We start from the raw sequence: 19,302 nt of genomic DNA, 5'->3' as shown, positions 1-19,302 counted from the left end.
TTATCATGGATTAAGAGGATTATATGTAGGATATATAGATAGACTATATTAATATATATAAATAATAGAATTCTATGTAGATATATAACATGTATGTATCAAATAGATGATGTACATATAGATATATAATACACTTAAGAGATTTGTGATACTTTGTGTCTAATATGTATATTATGCATATATAATATATATGATGTAAATATACATCATATACACAATATATTATATGGTTCTATGATGGTTCATATATATAATATATATATTATATATGGTTCATATGATATGGCTATATATTATTATAGTAATATAAAGTATATTATCTATATTATATATTACAGTATATTATTTATACTGTAGTATACTATAGTATAATACTATATATATAGTATATATATATATAGTAATAATATACAATACTATAATTTATAATATAGTATAATATATATACTATAATATAATATATGATACTATAATACACTATAGTACATTATCTATAATAAGTATATAATATATACAGAAAGATATACTGTATATGTATAGAAAAGAGGAAGGTGCTCATAAGGTATCTGCAAAACAGAATTGCTTCCAAATTTCTGCAGAATAATTCTGGCTCCATGGATTTTGTCTATTCTCTCATGTAATATTTTCGTTCAGCATCTTAAAACTGAATGAACCATTTATTATCAATAAGATACAGAAAAGAGAGGTTTAAAATCTCTCTGGGATGGAGATAATAATAGTCCTGAGAAAAGTGCAAATAAAGACAAATGCAAAGAGATAAAAGGCAGGAAGTCCTTTATTGAGGGCTAAAGGCAGAGCCACAAACAGACTGTTTTCAAAATTAAAAACAAATACAAACAATAGGCTAAAAATCCGAAAATCGTATTTCCCCCCCCTGTCCTTAAGATGAATTCCAAAGCTTAATTTTGGTTGGGTTTGTTTTGCTTACACAGCTTGGTTGGTACACCAGGGAGGAGGGGAACACCAGTCAGATACCAGAGTGGATAAACAATGAGCAAAGACATCCCTTCTCTGAGCTCCCTGCAGCTTTCAGAGAGGGGATGTGGGAGCAGCATGTTAAAACAGTCTTTTTTCCTTCTTTTTTTTTTCTTCTTTCCAGACAGCTACTGTACAAAACCAAACAGAAATTTGTAATAAATACCTAACACAAGAGGCTCAGTACATTGCTACAATCCTTCACTGAAGGGAAACATATATATATATACACACATATATATATATATATATATATAGCCTAATACATAAAACCTCTTTGACTTAAATCAGCGTAAAGGCTACTTGTTTTTACAGAAACCTGGGGCAGGAATTCCACTTAGCATCACCCCCACCTCAACAGAGCATCACTGCCTCTGGTCCCCCCTCCTGGGGGATCCCCACCTTCCTCCTTCCTGGAAAAGCAGCAGGATTTGCCCTAAACAAGGAGTTTTTACATCTAGGAAGCTCCGGCGAAGCAGCCACACAGTGATTATAAAAACCTGGAAAAGCCCCTTGGCATGCACACATTATCCTGTGTGATAAATACAGACATTTTCCTTGGCACTGTCTCAGACTGATGTTCCTGACCCATCCTAAATGCTGCTGGTGACACTGGAGAGGAAACACATGCTGGCTTTGGGTTTAAAACCCTTGCAGACTCAGAGGGGAAAAAGAAAATAACCCTGCAAGGCTACATGACTTTAGCATCCAGCTATTTGTTAGAACTTAAATTCCTGGAGATTAATTAGCAGATGTAGAACATTGCCCAAAGGTAGGTCTGTACCACAGCCCAAACAGCTCTGCGTCCAAACTCTGCAGCTGGCCTTCAGGTTTTTTTCCTTTCCTAAAAAAAACAAAGGAACCAAGCACTCAATACCCTCAATCCTGGGCTGTAGCTCCTGTGGTTTTGATAGAAATCATATATGGGAGATAAAACAGGAATATTAAATATTTCATGTTTCAGGTTTCTGTCTGCAGCAGAGCAGCTCATCCCACCATCCCATTCCAAACCTGTCTGCACAGCCAGGAAAGGGTCTCACACGAGCTTGGCTTGCTCAGGCAAAAGGGACAAGGAAAAGGATTTGCTCCATAAATGTGAATGGGGAATCTGAAACATCAAACATTCCAGCCCTCCTCCCCTTCCTATGAGAAAAAGGCAGATCCCACTGGAAATTCAACATTTTGCTGCCAAAAAGGAAGCCAAGGCAGGGTATGAGAGGAGCCTGGAGATACTGAATTGCTCATCCAGCAACAGCAAAATCTTTCCAAATTCCATCCCTGCTCCCCAGGCACAGGCTGCTGCCAGCACATGGCCAGCAATTGCTTTGCAAAGGGCAAAGTTCAGGGTCTGAACAGCCATCTGTGCTGGGGCCAGGCAGCAGCTGGGCTGGGAGAGGGCTGGGGCTGCTTCCCACCGGGAAAGAGCAGCTCCAGCTTTGCCAGGCTTGGTTCTGGACTGAGAACTGCTCAAGCGAGGCTGGAGCTGGCACCAGATCTGAGCATTCTCAAATATCCCAGGAAAGCAGAGGTGAAGAGCAGCACTGGTCACCTCTGGCATGATCTACAGATCCTGGGCTCATCCCTGCTGCAGAACCATGCTAGTGAATTATCTCCAAAATTACAGCAGAGCTGAAAAAATGGGCCCACAGGGGACTGAAAGTCAAGGATGGGAAAGGAAATGCTGGCACACCAGAGTGCCTGCTCCAGAGGGCATCACAACTGGCATTTCACAGTCAAAGCACTGCAGAATTAGGAATTAATTAATCCTCACAGTGGCCCTGTAAGACAGATCCGGTGTAATTAAGCCTTGGTTTTATAGCTGGGGAAACAGAGGTGTGAGGTAACAGCTCTAGGAATGGCCGCAGGTGCTGGGGGTGTTTGGAGACAGAGGTTTGTCACCTTGTAGATTATAAATCCAGCAGAAACCACCTCTCACCTGTCCTCCTGCCTGATTCATGCTAGGATCTGGCTCTCAGCTTATTCCTTCTCCCATTCACACAAGCAATTTATCTCCCAAGTGTAACCCACAGCTGATAAAACACTCCTCATGCTCAAGGACACCCACACTGCTGCAGGGAGGGGATGGCAACCCATTCCATGCCTTTTGTGAAGAAATCCCAGTTCTATCAGCAAAGACATCCACCCCGGACCTCCTTGACCTGCAGCTGGGATGGGGAGAGAGCAAAACCAGGCTCCCCATTTTCTCCAGTGCCAAACCCCAGCAAACCCTACAAAAGCAATCTGCAACCACATCCAGCTCTTTGGAAACACCCTACAGATATGCCTATTTTTCCCTTTAAGTTACAACTTGCCTGCGAGCAGCCAGCCAGAAAGAAAAGGAAGAAAGAAAGGAAAAGAAGTGATTCCTCCCTGTTTTGCTGCCGTTATTCTCCCCTCTGAGGTAGACATCGACGCGGTGGGGACGAACCACTGGAGAGCGGTCCACGGCACCCTTGCTGTCCTGCCCCAGCGTGGTGGAAGCCCTGCAGCCCTGGCCCCGAGCAGTCCGGCGTGGCTCAGCACTGCTGCAGCACGCAGGCCGCGGTGGCCGGCGCTGGCCCCGGCGAGCTGCACTTCTCGGGGGCGGTGATTTTCCCGGCGTAGTCAATGCAGGAGGCGCTGCGCGTCCGCACGCCCTCGCCGCACGTTTGGGAGCAGGGGGACCAGGGACCCAGGCGCCAGAGAGGGCAGGGCACGTCTCCACAGGGCTTGATGTCCTCAGGCTTGAGGGATCTGTTGCAGGCAGAGGAGGTTTGACCCTCCACATCCCGGCAATCCACCGTCCGCCGCTGCCAGCCGGAGCCACACGTCTTGGAGCACTCGGACCAGTCCCCCAGCACCCACTGGGAGGTCAGCATCGGTCGGATGACGTTGACTGACTTCTTCTCTTTGCCCTTCTGCTTGCTGAAAGGGACGTCCTTGGGGATGAAGAAGGTGTACTTGACTTTGGGTGGGAAGACCTCGCTGGCAATCGTCAGCAGCTGCACGGTCAGGGGCTCCGGGAGCTGTCGGAAGCTCTGCAGCCTCTCCAGAGTGGTCATGGAGCCGCTGTACTTCAGGATGGTGCCCTTAATGAGGATGTCCTGCTCCATGGCTGAGATGGCAAAGTCTCCATTGAGCAGGTACTTGCCCTCAAGGGTCTTCAGGGCCAGGTAATTGCCGTCGTGCCGCACCCCTCGGTGGCTGCGCTGTTTGATGTCGATGTTGGTGGCTCCGGCGGGGATGGTGACAATGTCATTGTAGCCGTATCTGCACGGGGCAAAGGGACACGGTTATTTTGCAAGGTTTACTAAGAGCACACTCACTGCTGTAAGGAACAGCACTCAGGATCCTGGCTCTGAAGCCATCCCTCTGTAACCCTGAGCACTCAAGAGTCAGAAATACTGCAGATGTTCTAGATGTGAGCTCAGCTGGAAGATTTCTCTGAATTACGTATGAAAATGAGTGATGCAATCAAATGAACAGCCCTGTGATTACCAGCCTAGGTGGGAAATTCCCCCTGCTCCCTGTGTTTGGAAATGGTGAAGTGTTTGGGATTGAAAGCCTGTCACAGGTGATGCTGAAGGGTGACATTACCTATTGACAAAGATAATACAGATGTAGGTACAGATAGAGATATAGATGTGGAACAACAGAACAGGAGGGAGTCACTACACTCTCAGCTCACTTTTTGAAGGGTTTTGCAGCCACTACTACAATGCAGAAGTAATCCCATTGGAGGATACAGAGGACATTCCCATGCCAGGGAAAGGTTTTCCTGCAGAGCCAGCCAAAGCCCATCCCTGGAGCCCCAGCTCCTGGGACAGCACGTGGAAGGTTTCACTTGAGCCCTCAGCACTGTGACTCACACTGTGGGGCCAGCACAGGATCATTTTCCACGGATCCCCGTGGTGGATGCTGCGGTCAGTAATTAGGTTCAGAGTATTTTGGAAAAAAGCCTTTGAGTCAAACTCTGCTCTCCGTCACCCTGGCCTCCCTCACCCTGATCTTAATGGGATCTCTTCTTGGCTGTAGCTCCTGTGCTAATCTCCATTTAGTCAACCACAAACAACTCATAGGAGAGTGGAAGCCCTGTTTCAGCTGTTCCCTGGAAGGAAACCATTTAGGAAATCTAATTTGACTGTGTGAGTCACCTCGCTGCATGGAACTGGATGGTTGGGCTTCTGTTACGGTTTTCCAACAAAAGCCTTAAATTCTGCTCTCTGGCAAAGCAGAATTCCCAAATCTGTTGGGTGAGGGACGTGACTGCCCCAGTGCCCTTGTCCCAGCATTCAAATTCACCCCAAGCCCAGGGAAAAGTTATTGAACATTTATATCACAATCAGCCCTTGAATATGTGTCCAACTCAGTGCACTGATGTGAAATGTGCTTTATAAACTCATTGGGGCAGCAGATTGATTTGCAGTGGTGTACCAAGCCCATCACATCAGTTATTATTTTAGGAAATAAGCTCTACTTGGCTTGTATAATTCTGCCCCAAAATAAACTGAGCTTAAGTCTCAGAGTCTGGGGAGGAGCCCAGGCTCTTGCAATGCCAGCCAGCTGAGGATGCTGGCTTGGATCCCAAAACATTCCTAGCCCACAACTTTAGTGATAGAAAAAGGGGAATGAGAGAGGATGCTGGTGTTTCTCCCACAGCCCAGCCCTGCAGAACCTTCTCCCTGGTGCCTCACTTGGATCTGTTGAGCGAGCCGGATATTTTCCTGCACGTGGAGCCATTGCCACCGCACACCCCGCACTTGTCCAGCTTCTTGGAGGAGCCAATGACGTGATCACAGCCAGCCTTGATGCACTGCCCGTGCACGCAGATGGAGAGGGTCTCTGGGCCACACAGCGTCCCATCGATCACCTGGGAGGGGACAGAGGAGGAACGAGGGCATCAGCTCTGACATGGGGTAAACAGGAGGGATTCTCACCTCCAGGAGTCTTACTTTGGAGATTCCCATCTCCAGGAATCTTACTTTGGCCTCAAAGACTTTGAATTCGCTCCTCCCTCGGGCTCGGCAGAAGAGTTTGCATCTGTCTCGTGGGGACACTCCGGCGTACTTAGGAACCCACTCCAAGTGATTCCCTTCCAGGTCGGTGAAGTTGTAGCTGTTGTACTTCTCACACTGCTGCTCCCGAAAGCTTTTCCCTGAAAGGAAAGGTGAAACATGGCCCAAAATCCACGGGAAGCTGGCAGGAACCGCTGTTCCTGCCATCAGAGAGATGTGGGAGTGAGGTTAGGATAGTGAGAGTTAGAGTGCAAGCAGAGGAGGAATGCCACGAAGGAGGGATCCCACCCTCCTTCCATCAGCCACAGAAGGTCACAGCCCCCAGCAGGAAGCTGTTGCTCCCCCAGACATGAATATCCAGGGCAGAGCAATCCCTGCAAGGCATTGTGGAGCAGCAGGCGTGGGAGCCGAGAGGGCGCTGGGCGCTGCCATCCTTACCATCCGGCGGGCACTCCTGGGTGTGGCAGGACTGGTACCTGGTTCTCTGGCCCTCGCAGTAGCTGCCGCCGTGCCGGGGCCGGGGGCTGTCGCAGTGGCGGTGCGAGAACTGGATGCCTCCCCCGCAGCTGCGCGAGCAGGAGCCCCACGCGCCCCAGGGGCCCCAGCCGCCGTCCAGCGCTGCCTGCAAGAGCCACGAGAGGCTGCTGGGCCCAGCCCCGAGCCTGCCCATGCCCTGCTGTCCCTCCCAGGGCTGGAGCAACGCTAAAATGTCCCCCAGCCCTGATCCAGAAAAGCGCCTTGGCATGTACTTCACACAAAGTCAGTCCGACTTCCCCCGGTCGGTTCACATGCTTCAAGTTAAGCTGGGCTTTGAGTACTTTGCTGACTGACTCTGAAACTGCTGCTAATTTCCCCAGCAGGGCAAAAAGTCATGATTTAATTGCAGATTTGCACTGGTTGTTTTGGTCAGACCAGCCCACGGCTCAGTAGCAGACTTTTGTCTGAGCTGGACTCACCAGTAATAAATATTAACCAAGGAGAGACATCCAGAAATAAATCAGCCCAATCCAAAGCCAGTCAAAGAGACAGCAGGGGTGGGGTCAGAGATTTGAAAATCCCAAAGGGTCAAGCCCTAGCCCAGCTGCATGGCGTTTGTGGAGGGGATTCAGGGGTGGCTTCTGTGAGCAGCTGCCAGAAGCTCCCCCCGTGTCCAGCAGAGCCAACGGCAGCTCCAGGATGGAGCCACCACTGGCCAAGGCTGAGCCCAGCAGATGTGGTGCTGACCTTAGGGATAATGTATTTAAGAAGAAGGAAAAAAAAGTTATTAGGCAGATGTAATTGGGTGCAGAGAAGAGAGCAGTGAGAATGTAAGAGGAACAGCTCTGCAGACCCCCAGGGCAGTGCAGGAGGAAAGGCAAGGATTCCTCCAGTACTGGAGCTGAGATTTCCCCAAAATTCTGTGGGGAAGTTCATTGTGAGGCAGCTTTGCCCCTGCAGCCCGTGGAGGGCATGGGGGTGCAGAGATCCACCTGCAGCCCATGCAGGAAGCCAGGCCAGAGCAGGGGAATGCCTGAAAGAGGCTGTGACCCCGTGGGAAACCTGAGCTGCTGCAGGATCCTGGCAGGACCTGCGGAGAGAGGAACCCATGCTGGAAGGATTTGGGAGCCTGTGGAAGACCCACAGTGGAGCAGCCTGTCCTGGAAGGACTGACCCTGGGGAAGAGTGGCCCATGTTGCAGCAGTTTGTGGAGAACGTGTCCATGGGAAGGAGTCATGGAGAAATCTGTGGAGAGTTGTCTCCCATGGGAGGGACCCCACGCTGGAGCAGGGGAAGGACTGCTGCTCCTCTCCCTGAGCAGCAGCAAGAACAACCTGTGATGAGCTGACCACAACCCCCATTCCTTGCCTCCCTGCACCACTGGAGACAAAAGGGAGAACTGGGAAGGAGGGAGGTGTGGGGGAAAAGTGTTAAGGTCTTATTTTACTTGTCATTGTTCTGATTTTGTAACTAATAAATTCAATTAACAGCTCTAACTTGAGCCTGTTTTGCCTGTGATGGTGATTGGTGAGTAATTCCTCAGTCTTCATCTCAACTCATGAACCTTCCTATCTCAACTCATGAACCTTCCCTGTCCAGCTGTGGAGGGGAGTGAGAGGAAGGCTTTGGTGGGTGCCTGGAGTGCACCTGGACACACCATTCCCCAGTGTCCCCTTACCTGGGGTTTCAGGGCCTCCTGCTGCACACAGCGCCCATCCCAGCACAGCCCCTCGGCTTTGCAGGGCGTTCCATCAGCCCATGGCAAGCTGCCATTCTTGGTGTGGCACAGGGGCTCCCCACTGCCCGTCCTGCACCACAGCTGGGCACAAATGTCCTCCTCCGTGGTGTTGGGGCAGTGCTGGAAGTCCTTGCCAAAGATCTGCTGGCACTGCTGGTCCAGGCTGTACAGGGCTCTCTGGCCGGGCAGCTCGGCTGGCAGGGACACGGGCTCGGCCGGCGCGTCCAGCAGGCAGTCACCTGGGCAGGGCTCAAGAGTTAGGCTGGACATGGAGCTCTCAGGGCTTGATGCCACTGACTGCACCAAGCAGGGCACCCCACACCTCTGTCCACGGTCTGGTTTGACTCCCCCTTCACCCCACAGCCCCTCCAGGCATGGCAAAGAGCCTGAACTAGAAAAGGCTGTTCTGAGAGATGCTGTAGCTGACTGGTGTCACAGTCATATTTTCTGGAAAAATCCCTTTGCCCAGGATTCTTCTCCTGGGAAGCTGAGAAGCCTCAGAGAAAAAGGAAAACAATATTATCTCATTTGCTTCTCCTGTATTTTGCTGCTCTGGAATGTGGTTGGAGATTGTTTATCCACAGGTGATTGTTTCATTGGTTTTTGCTGTGAGTTGTTTTCACTCATTGGCCAATTACAGCCAAGCTGTGTTGAGGCTCCGGAAAGAGTCAGGAGTTTTCATTATTATCTTTTAGCCTTCTGTAAATATCTTTCCTGTATTCTTTAGAATAGTACAGTTTAGTATTCTTTAATATAACATAGTATCATAAAATAATAAATTATCCTTCTAGGAACATGGAGTCAGATTCATCATTCCTCCCTTCACCTGGGAACCCCACAAACACAACAGACTGAAGACTTACCATGCCCTCCATCCAGGAACTCGGTGAGGTACATGGCACTGCAAGGGGACCAGGGCTGGCTCTTGTTCAAGTGGATGAAGAGCGGGGCCATCACGTGGTGCTCGCCAAGGGGCCCGAAGAGCCGCTCGCAGTTCTTGGAGTCGTCGTGGGGCATGCTGAGCACGTGGCCTGGGAGCAGAGGGCATGGCACAGCTGAGCTCCCCAGCCCGGCTCCTGCTCCTCAGCAGATGGTGTGGGGGACCATCTGTAAGGTATCAAGCAGCTCCTATGTCTGCCAAAGCTGTTTGCTTCCATAAATCAGAAGGAATAAAAACCTGCTTGGTCTAGCTCAGTGGTACAGCCTGCTGTGTGCAAGGGCAAAGCAGCCCAAATTTTTAGAATTTTTTTGGGGATGGAAGGGAATTGAGGCTCATCTTGTTCCACCTCCTGTCATCAACAGGAACACCTTCCACTAGACCAGGTTGCTCCAAGCCCTGTCCAACCTGACCCTGAATGTTCCCAGGGATGGGGCAGCCACAGCTTCTCTGCGTAAAAATTAGTCAGTGCAGGAATGGCAAACCAAGGCAGAGATGTGCTTGATCCCATGCCTGAGCTCATCACAACAGGTAAATCATAGAATCGCTAGGGTTGGAAAAGATCTCCAAGATCCTCAAGTCCAACCTGTGACTGATCCCCACCTTGTCACCCAGCCCAGAGCACTGAGTGCCATGTCCGGGCATTTCTTGAACAACTCCAGGGATGGGGACTCCACCACCTCCCTGGGAAGCCCCTTCCAATGCTTGACAACCCTTCCAGTGAAGAAATGCTTCCTGAACTGGTGCAAATGCACCAATTTACACCAATTTGGGCACTTCTTAGTGTTTCTACTGGTGCAAACCAGCATTTGTCAGTTCCAGGAGCTCCCCAAGGCTCAGTGAGTGACCCCCAGCCAGGAGATGCTGGTGCTGGGCTGTGCCACGACCCCTCCCAGCAGCAGGATGGAAGCAGCAGACTTCCCCTCGGGAAGGGATGTGTTACCCAGTTCATGAGCCAGGGTGTAGGCTGCCTGCAGGCCCTCGTCCTCGATCACGGAGCAGCTCTTGTTGCGGTCGCACATGGTGCCGATATCGGCCACGCCCAGCGTGTCACAGCTTTGGTGGCCACAGAAGTCCTGTCAGTGCCAGGCAGGGGGAGAGGTCAGCAGGGAGAGGGAGCCCCACGTTCAGCCCCAACATCTCTGTGAGCACCCCACTGCTGCTCTGTGGTACAATGTGATGTTCACATGTCTGAGACGTAACACACAACAGACCTGAGTAGTTCATCAGCCCAACAGCCTGTTTAATTTTTTGGGGCTTGCTTTTACAGGCAGTTCAAAGCTCTGGCTCTAAACAGCCATTGTCTAATCTCTACATCCCATAGACTCTGAGCCAGTCAAATGCTTGTTATTTTAGCAGAGCTGCTGTTGGTTGAGACCTCTGTCAGTCAGCCCAGAGGCTGGTTTATGGCACTGGGCTGGATTTCTTATTTATAACTGGATTGATGTCCACTACAAGTCAGCCTGTCCTGCAACAGGTCTGCACCCCAAATAAAACCACCCCAACTGCTTTGCTGCATTCTTTGCACAGTGGGGCATCCACCTCCACGATCAACCCCCTTCTCCCCCTCCAAGGGTGCCTTGAGCCCTCTCCCTTCTGCAGCAGGGCGTTCCCTGGCTGCTGACCTGTCTGGTGAGGAGGATGGCAGTGTCGTAGTGCTCCGGGTGCCGGTCGCTCGGGGGGTTGAACCTTTGCTGCCAGCTGCAGAAGTTGCGCAGGGTGAGCCCACCATTGTCAGACACCTCGGGCCCTGCTGCTGCCTCCTCCACCACCAGCACCTTCACCACCACCAGGCTGATGGAGTTCCTCAGGCTGGGGTGCTTGTAGATGCGAGCTGCCATGGACATCAGGGTCAGGACGTGGTTCTGTGGGGGAAGACACAGGCAGGCAGAGCCTGGGTAAAAACTCTGCTACCTGGCAATTGTTTTTGTTTGAAAAGAAAGAATCAGCCTCGTTTATGAAGCCCATCACGTCCAGACCATGGGCTGATGGACTCAGTGCTGCCTTGCCTGTATGTGATGCTTTACACCTTGTGCTGGGGGACAAGCCCTGCATCCCCTTCTCCAAACACCTCCTCTCCCATGAACCCTCTGCACCTAGAAATCCCTCTGGAAGAAATTCCTTGGGGAAAACCTCAGCATTCTAGAGAGTTCTCTGCACATTCCCAAAGAATTAACCCTGCCCTCGCTGCCCCAGGGCAGGAACCAACTCACACACACCTTGCTGGAGTGAAACCAGCCAGTAAAACTTCTGCCTGTGCTGGTCACAGGGTTTGAACCCAGCATCCTTGGCGACAAACTGGGACTAAAACACTCTGACAGCCAAGACTTTGCCCAGCAGCATCCCCTGCCTGGTGATGACCAGGGATTACTTAATATGTCAAAAGCGCCAGCGATGTTTAGGCTGATGTAAACATCTTATCAGAGCATCAAAATTCCTCCTCTGCTTGGCACCACTCACAGCCCCGAGTCAGGAGTAAAAAATGCAGCTATTACACAATATGGTATTGGGAAAGAGAAAGTGGCTTCTCTCCTCCCCAGACAAATTACACCCTGCGGTCTCAATTCAGAGCCTAATTAAAGTGGAAGGACTCGATGGGAGCCCTCTCTGATAGCCAAGTTTCACCCAAAATACATTTCCTCAGCAAAGCTGACTCCGTGTGCTCATCCATCACGGTACTGCCAGGACAATGCCATTTTCTGAGACACAAAATGCTGTTTTCCTAGCAAATGAGGGAGATGTTGAGTGAGATACAGCATATTTGCTGCACCAAGAGCCACTTGCCCAGGGCACTTGTGGCTATTTTAAATTATTCTGCCACATTTTATCCTGCCACTGGCAGCTCCACGTAAACAGATGTTTTGTTTCAACAAGACATATCCCAAGTCCTCCCCAGCTCATTATCCAAGGGCAGGCCCCAGCAAGGCTGCTGGGAGCAGGGAATAGACTGGTTTATTTAGACTGGCCAGATCTCCACGCCATGACTCACATCCATGCAACTCATGTCACGGAGAAGTCACTGCAGAGACAAGAAATTGAGGAGAGACCCCCACAAGGGGTTGCTCCATGAAACCTGGGGGAATTGTTCACCCTGTGGGGAAAGTCCATTGGTAACCTTGTAAAAATATCACAAAGCCTTCTTAAAATTAGGCCCCTGAAGATCTAGAAGGATGCTCTGCGCTGGAGCTGCTCATCCTGAGATCATCCCTCATTTCCAAGGGAATAAATCTGTGTCCTTTTCTAACCCATTAGAGGTTTCTGTCCATAGCAGTAGATTTGACCTGGGAGATCTCAGTTCATACCACAAATCCCCCAGGACACCAGCCCTCACATCCTCAGGGGTACATCCAGCCAAAAACCTCTTTCAGCAGTAGGAACAGAGGGACTTGGAAAACATCTGTCCACCTTCCCTGTGTCTGGAAAAGGAAGATGGAAAGCAAACTGAACAAACAGCTATTTAGTGAAGATTAAAAGGTCAAATCCACTTGTTCCACCATCTGGTGTCTATTTATACCCATCCCTGGCCCATGCAGGAATGGGTTGGGTTTCAGATGGACCCTGACTGCTCTGGGGAGAGCAGCAATCCACCTGCACTGCCTTGGCTTAGCCAAGGGCTTGAAGCCATGGCCAAAAGCAAATTACAGATCCTCAGGGCTCAGGAGAGGCCAGCTGAGTGCTCTAGACCAACAACTGGCAGGGGAAGGGTTGAATCCTGCTGGTCCCATCCTCCCTCTGCCTTTGCAAACCGGCTCTGGCTCAACCATCCACGCAGCAGGGAATGCTGCCTCCTCCAGGGTTTCCTTCCCAGCACCGAGGCTGAGGATGTGGGGATTGGGATCAGGTGCAGGGCAGTGTTTTGGCCTGGGTTTGAGGAGCCCAGGGCTGCAAACACACTGGTCTCTGCCTTCTTGCCAGGCACTGCAGCCCTGCAGGCACAAGGAGCTTCCCTGCCACTTCCAACCAGCATCCTGGGAGATCTGGGAGGGTGTCTGGTAAACACAGCTGGAAAATCAGCCTCTTACTGCTCTGGGGGCAGAGGACACCAGTGTGAACCACAGAGGGTTGTGGAGTATCCCTTCAGTGCATTTATGTCAAGGCACTGTGGAGGGTGATGCCCCACAAACCTCCTACCCCTTTTCCCCCAGCTGCAATCCTGGGCTCCCTCTGCTCTCAATATCAAATTCCCCCTAAAAAATGAGGAGGGGTGACTTTTGTCTGCCACACAGCAGCTCTGAGATCCTCCTGCCACAGCATCACTGTGTCTCGGAGAGCCCTGCCCTGAGCCAGGCACTGCCCTCCAGCAGCAAACAGCACAGGCAGAGGGACAGGGAAAAATACAAGTCAGAGCAAGGGGAACTGAAGTGATTGTCTTTACCCTCACTGAAGGACTGAGTTTTCTGATACAGGCTCTTGCAAAGTCTCTTATTGCATTCCCTTTCATGGGAACCACTCAGAAGCTGAAGCCTGGCATTTATTTTTAATTATTATTATTTTGATGGGTGAAACTGCTCTTACACAGGCACTATTATTGTGGTATGCAGAGAATGATTTAATGCTGCTGGACCCACCCAGGACAGAGGGACAGCAGGGAGCACCCACAGAACACCCCAGCATGACCTGCCTCCTCCCCAGTGTGTGGGGAGCAGTGCTCAGCCCAGCCTGGGGCTGTAGGATTGCTTGCTGGTTGGATTTAGTTGGGTTTTTCCCCTGCTTTCTCCCTCAACACCAGCATTTCTGCAGAGGGGGAAAAGAAGAAAGAAATGCTGAGATTCTGGAGCACAGGCAGATGGAAGGGAGCAACACCAGGGTTAGATGTAAAGGCTGCCCAGCTTTAAAAAATCTGCTGGTAAAAACATCTCAGGTTGTCCTTTCTCCCAGGGCTCTGGCTGCCCTGCCAGCCTCCTCCTGGGGCCAAGAATTCCTCACAAAAATGTGTCAGGCAGCCAAGGGAAATGGGGGGCAAGCCAGGGGAGAGTGGCACACCTTGCCAGCCTGGCTGCCCTCCTGCCTGCCCGGCTCTCTGCCCATCCCTGCTCTGTTTGCCACATGATTTCCCTCCCTTCTCTTCCCCTCTTTGCTGGATATTTGGGGCTGAACCACATAAGCAGCAATTACCCCTGTTCAGGGCAGGGGAAACTGAGGCACATCCAGACTGTCCCCACCTCCACAGAGGCAGAGATGGAGTAAAACCCCATCCTGAGAGCATCCCAGGGCAGGAGTGCTCCACTTCGGGAGCCAGCATGGATTTGCCTTAGTGGGAGCCAGCACATTTCATTCTGCAGCCCTGAAATGCAGCAGCTGTTGAATATCCTGGTGTGAGGCGAGTGCCCCAGCCAGAGAAACCTCTAGGGAGGCTGCCTGCTCCTTCAGCCCCCTGCCCCACAGAGGATGCAGGCTCTGGGTCACCCTCAGAGGACAAATCCCAGAAGAAAAGCTGGTGGATGGCAGCAGCACGCTGCATCCCCTTTAATCCCACTCCAGTTGCCTTCGGGATGGGCTTAGGAGGGGCTGGCTTCTTTCTTCATGGGATTAAGTGAATTTACCCACTCACACTGCAGAATACCCTAAAGCAGCCTAAGAACCAGACACGAGGGGACCTGGGGCGCCAGGGTGGCTTTGGATTTACCTTCAGTCCATGTGGGAGTGCCCTGGCTTTGCATTTACCTCCAGTCCATGTGGGACTGGGGAGAGCCCCAGCTTTGGATTTACCTTCAGTCCATGTGGGGTGCCCTGGCGTTGGATTTACCTCCAGTCCAAGTGGAACTGGGAGAACCCTGGCGTTGGATTTACCTCCAGTCCATGTGGGACTGGGAGAGCCCCAGCTTTGGATTTACCTCCAGTCCATGTGGGAGTGGGAGAGCTGGCAGCAGGACCCTGGCAATGCCCTGCACTCCTGTCTGGTCTCAAAGGGAAGGGTTTGCAACAGCACTCCTAAAACCTCATCAATCTGCCTGGAAAAAACAGAGTCAGCAAGGAATCCCAGCTTTTCCAGACTGATCTGATTCTGCTGTGGTCCTCAGCCATTCCCAGCCCTGGGAGTCAGGAAGGGCAGATTCCTCACTCAGAGAGGAGGAGGGAAAGGGGATCACAGCCATTGTGCTTGCGGAGGAAAGCCTGGAAATGCGTCTCATCTGCACCCAAGAGACTGGAGAAACCCCACCACAGGAATCCCCTTTGGCTGCCAACTGGCTGGAGATGCTGCAGCTGGGGTTTGGAGCTGCCTGGTGCTTTAGGTGTCCTGGCAAACGTCCCCCAGCCATGCAGAGCATCCTCACAAGTGCAGCCCAGCTGCAGGTGCTCAGCCCTCCTGCACACAGACAGGATTAGCCCTGTCCCTGCCTCAGTTCCCCTGCTCCAAACCCCACTTCACTCTGTGAGTGACGCTCACAGTCCCTTTGTTTTCAAGCACTTGGGATCCTCTGCAAGAAAAATGCAAAAGCTCCCGTGTCCAGCCTGGACATCCCCACATCACAGGGCTCTTCCCAGTCCCTGCAGGCTGAACCCTGCCACATCCCCCAGGATTTACTGCCCAGCACTGTCCTGCTGCTGATGCCCCCCCAATACCCCAATTACCAAGCCCAAACAATGATTAAACCCCCGAATTTCAGGTTTAGTTCTGCTCTCACTTCACCATTCCCTCCTGGTTTACATAAAAGTATTGATGAAGGTGGAATAAGCTCTGATTGTCTGAATTAGGTTAACAGCTGAGTTGTAAGGCTCAAATTGATGGGAAATAAATCATGAACAGCATTTTCCCACCACAAGCATGGCATTGATTATAACTCTCAACGCTTGAGTGCATCTTGGGGTGACTCTTCTGCTCGAGCTGTTACAACTTATGCAAGAAAATAACTGGGAATACAAACAATGCTGGTGACCTTTAATAAATATTTGGTAATTAAAGTGTGGTTACAGGAAGAAAAGTCATTATATAAATATGGTTTGTTCTGACTCAACATTTTTACTCATTGGGCATCTCTCCTAGATCTCACCAGCACTTGCCACTGCTTCTTTCACCCCACAAGAAAGGTATTTAGGGAGAAGCAAGATTGCTGTGCTGCTCCCTGCATTCTTGTTCCAGAGAACAAAAGACACAGAAACACAGCAGGTGGTTTTTTGGTTGTTGTTTTTTAGCTGCTGCACCAGAGCTGGTGGAAGTTTTCTCCCCAATATTTTAATATGCTATTACTCTATTCATGCAAAACAAGAACTTTGAAGGTTTCCTTCCCCTCCCTGAGAGGTGATGTGAAGATATTGCTCTGGGGGCTGAGGAAATGATGGTGAAATGGGAGCCAACAGGCAGCATCACCCAGCCCAGGGCTGGGGCAGCCAAACCAGGGCAGGGTGCCCCAGTTCCAGCCCCTTGGTCCTGTGCAGGTGCCATTTCCTCTCCTGCTGCCTTCACATGATTACCCACAGGGCTGCTGCTTTTTCCCCAGCTCAAGCTGGGCATCATCAGGATTTCCTCCAGTCCAAATAAATCACTTTATTTCTAGCAATGTAGACACCCTTGGGTGTTGCTTTCAAGCCACTGGGTGCCCAGCTGGGTGCAGAAGGTTCACTGTGTTATTTTTTCTGCCCTCTTGGGAAATCAGAGACCCACTTCACGCTATGGGGAGAGTAATTCCCACCACCAATGATATGTCTGTTGCTTAAAAATTGAGCTTACTCCACTTCAAACTCTTTTCTGAGCCCTCTGAGCACTCGGGGTACATCCAAGTGCATCACCCCTCACTCACTGACCCTCTGCTACCTGCTCCTGCCAGCCTGGCTCAGTGTAAAAACCAAGCAAAGGGCAAAACCAGAGTGATGCTGAGCAGCTGAAATCAGCTGAAGCTCCAAAGTTTAGCATTTGCCAAGGGCCAGCCTGGCCTGAGCAGGGCTGGAATTAAAACACTGCTTTGTTATGAGCAGGGAAGCCCCTAGGGGAAGGATAGAGCCGGTAGAAGTGGCAAAGCCAGGCTGCCAAAGTGCAGCCCCTGGTTTCAGCTTCCCAACTGCTCCCTGCTGAGCTTCTGCTTCAAGGACGCTTCTCCCAGCCCCGAGCCCAAACAACCCGAGAAGGAGCAGATTCAATGCACGATTATCCCTTGCAAAGACCTCAGAGCATTTCCAAGGGTGCAAACCTGAATTCGGAGCGCCCATCCCTGCAGGGTAGGGGTGGGGAGCTGGCTTTGAAAAATGACCCGGAGCTGATGAATGAGGCACATGGACAGCCCTGGAGATGGTGTGGGGGGCTGAGGCACCTCGGACTCTGCTCCAGGGCTCTCCCCAAAGCCTGCTCGGGGCAGGGTCTCCGCAGGGAGCGTTACAGGAGGGCAGAGCTGCAGGCGCTGGTGGCCGAGGGGCTGTTCCTCCCTCTGCTCAGCGCTAACAGGTGGCTCCGGAGCGGGATGCTCATCGCTCAGCCCCTGCTCCGTTCGCTGTCTGCCCCCGGCTCCCGCTCGAAGGGAGTTAAAGCGGAGTTAAAGCCACTGCTCCGCAGCGCGGCTCTCTCCCCGTACCAGGAGGGCACCAACCCGCCCTGTCCCCGCCTTGGGGACACCGGGCTGCAGGGACATCACAGAGCCGGTGTGCGCAGGGACGGGCTGGCTGGGTGTGGGAACGGCTCCCGAGCACTGCGAGAGCCCCGCGGACCCGCACCGCAGCTCGGACCGAGCCCGCACAGCGAGGGACGGTGGCACCGAGCCTCCCGCTCACCCCAGGCTGCCCCCGGCGTCCCGGGGGGACCCGGCAGCGGGCAGGACAGGAGGGACGGAGAGCAGAAGGGCTGCAGGAGGAGGAGGAGAGGCAGCGGGGATGGGACAGGACGGAGCGGGATGAAGGGATGCAGTGGAGGGAGGGATGAAGGTTACAGACAGGCAGCAGGGAGGACGGAGGGATGAAGGCTACAGGCAGGCAGCAGGGAGGACGGAGGGATGAAGGCTGCAGACAGGCAGTGCGAGCGCAGGAGCGGAGCTGGGAGGAGCGGAGCGGCGGCCGGGACGGGAGCATGGCCAGACGGGACGGGGACAGACGGGACGGGAGCATGGCCAGACGGGACGGGGACAGACGGGACGGGCACCAGCGCGGCCAGACGGCTGCGGGCCGGGGGACGGCGGCCGGCCAGCCAGCCCTTACCTCCACGTCCTCCCCGTAGAAGCGCACCATGGACGCGTCAGCCACCAGCAGCGTCTCCACGTAGCGGGCCTGCGACACGAAGCGCGGCGCCCTGCGGGGCGGCTCGGGGCCGGGCCCGGGGCCCGCTCCCGGGCAGGTGGAGCGGGGCCCGGCCGCCCAGCAGCGCCCGCCGCCCCATCCCGGCACGGCACGGCACGGCACGGCCCCGCACCCCCCGGGCTCTTCCCCCGCAGCCTCCGCGCCGGCCGCCGAGCCCGCTGTATTTATACTTTCTCCCCCCGGCTTTGACATAAGAGGTTTATTTTTGATCTCTCGCTGTTCTCCCCACTCCCCTCCCCTGCCAGCCGGAGCCTGGGGGAGGAGGAGAAGTGAAAGAGAGAGAGAGAAAACAAAAAAAAAAAAACCCGACCAAAAAAAAAAAAGAGGAAAAAAAAATCAAAAATATCCCCCCAAACCAGGGAAAGAAAAAAAAAAATATATAGAAGAAGAAGACGAAGACGCAGAGAAGGAAAAAAAAAAAAAAGGGGGAAAAAAACTAAAAAAAAAAACCCCAACCCACTTTTGGATACGATTTGAGGCCAATCAGGCGCCGGCAGCCCCGCCTGCCTCCAAAGTGTCAACTCCAGCCTGTTGCTCTCCCAGCATTAACCCCTTCTTCAGCCCTGGCGCTGCCCGCGCGGGTCTGATCCTTGCCAGGCTCGGGGGCTCCAGCCCCGGGAGAGGGGCTGGCACACTTCCCCCTCCACCACCGCGGAAGGGTTTACTCCGGAGGGATGATCCCCAGCATCCCCTCCCAGCTGGAAAGCAGCGGGCCCATGCCAGCTGGAGAGCATCTCGTTTCAGAAGGTGCCTCGGGAGGTTCCCATGTCCTTCCCTTAGCCAGGGACAGAGAGGGCTTTGGGCCCCAGGGAAAACTCCAACAGGACACACGTACAAGGAGTTTCCATGCTCTGAACCAACAGCTGGATCCACATGGGGTTTCCTCCAGCTGGAATAAGACAACCGGCTAAATCAGACTTGTGGAAAATACCTATGAGAAT

At 52.2% G+C, this 19,302-nt stretch overlaps 1 protein-coding gene across 1 annotated transcript; it reads right to left on the bottom strand.

Moving 5' to 3' along the window:
• Positions 1-1,954: 1,954 nt before the first annotated feature.
• Positions 1,955-18,553, bottom strand: ADAMTS8 (ADAM metallopeptidase with thrombospondin type 1 motif 8). Its single transcript, XM_039721767.1, has 9 exons — positions 18,263-18,553; positions 10,768-11,007; positions 10,086-10,218; positions 9,069-9,236; positions 8,146-8,444; positions 6,429-6,612; positions 5,958-6,130; positions 5,670-5,845; positions 1,955-4,245 (listed from the first exon to the last, which is right to left on the bottom strand). The coding sequence occupies exons 1-9, from the start codon at positions 18,551-18,553 to the stop codon at positions 3,513-3,515; spliced, it is 2,397 nt and encodes a 798-aa protein (XP_039577701.1). The 3' UTR covers positions 1,955-3,512.
• Between the last annotated feature and the right edge of the window lie 749 nt (positions 18,554-19,302).

Source organism: Passer montanus, unplaced genomic scaffold (genome assembly GCF_014805655.1).
Source record: "Passer montanus isolate IOZ18808 unplaced genomic scaffold, ASM1480565v1 scaffold47, whole genome shotgun sequence".
Taxonomy (NCBI): Eukaryota; Metazoa; Chordata; class Aves; order Passeriformes; family Passeridae; genus Passer; species Passer montanus.
Note: the sequence above shows the minus strand (reverse complement) of the source record. Positions and strands in the feature narration are given on the sequence as shown.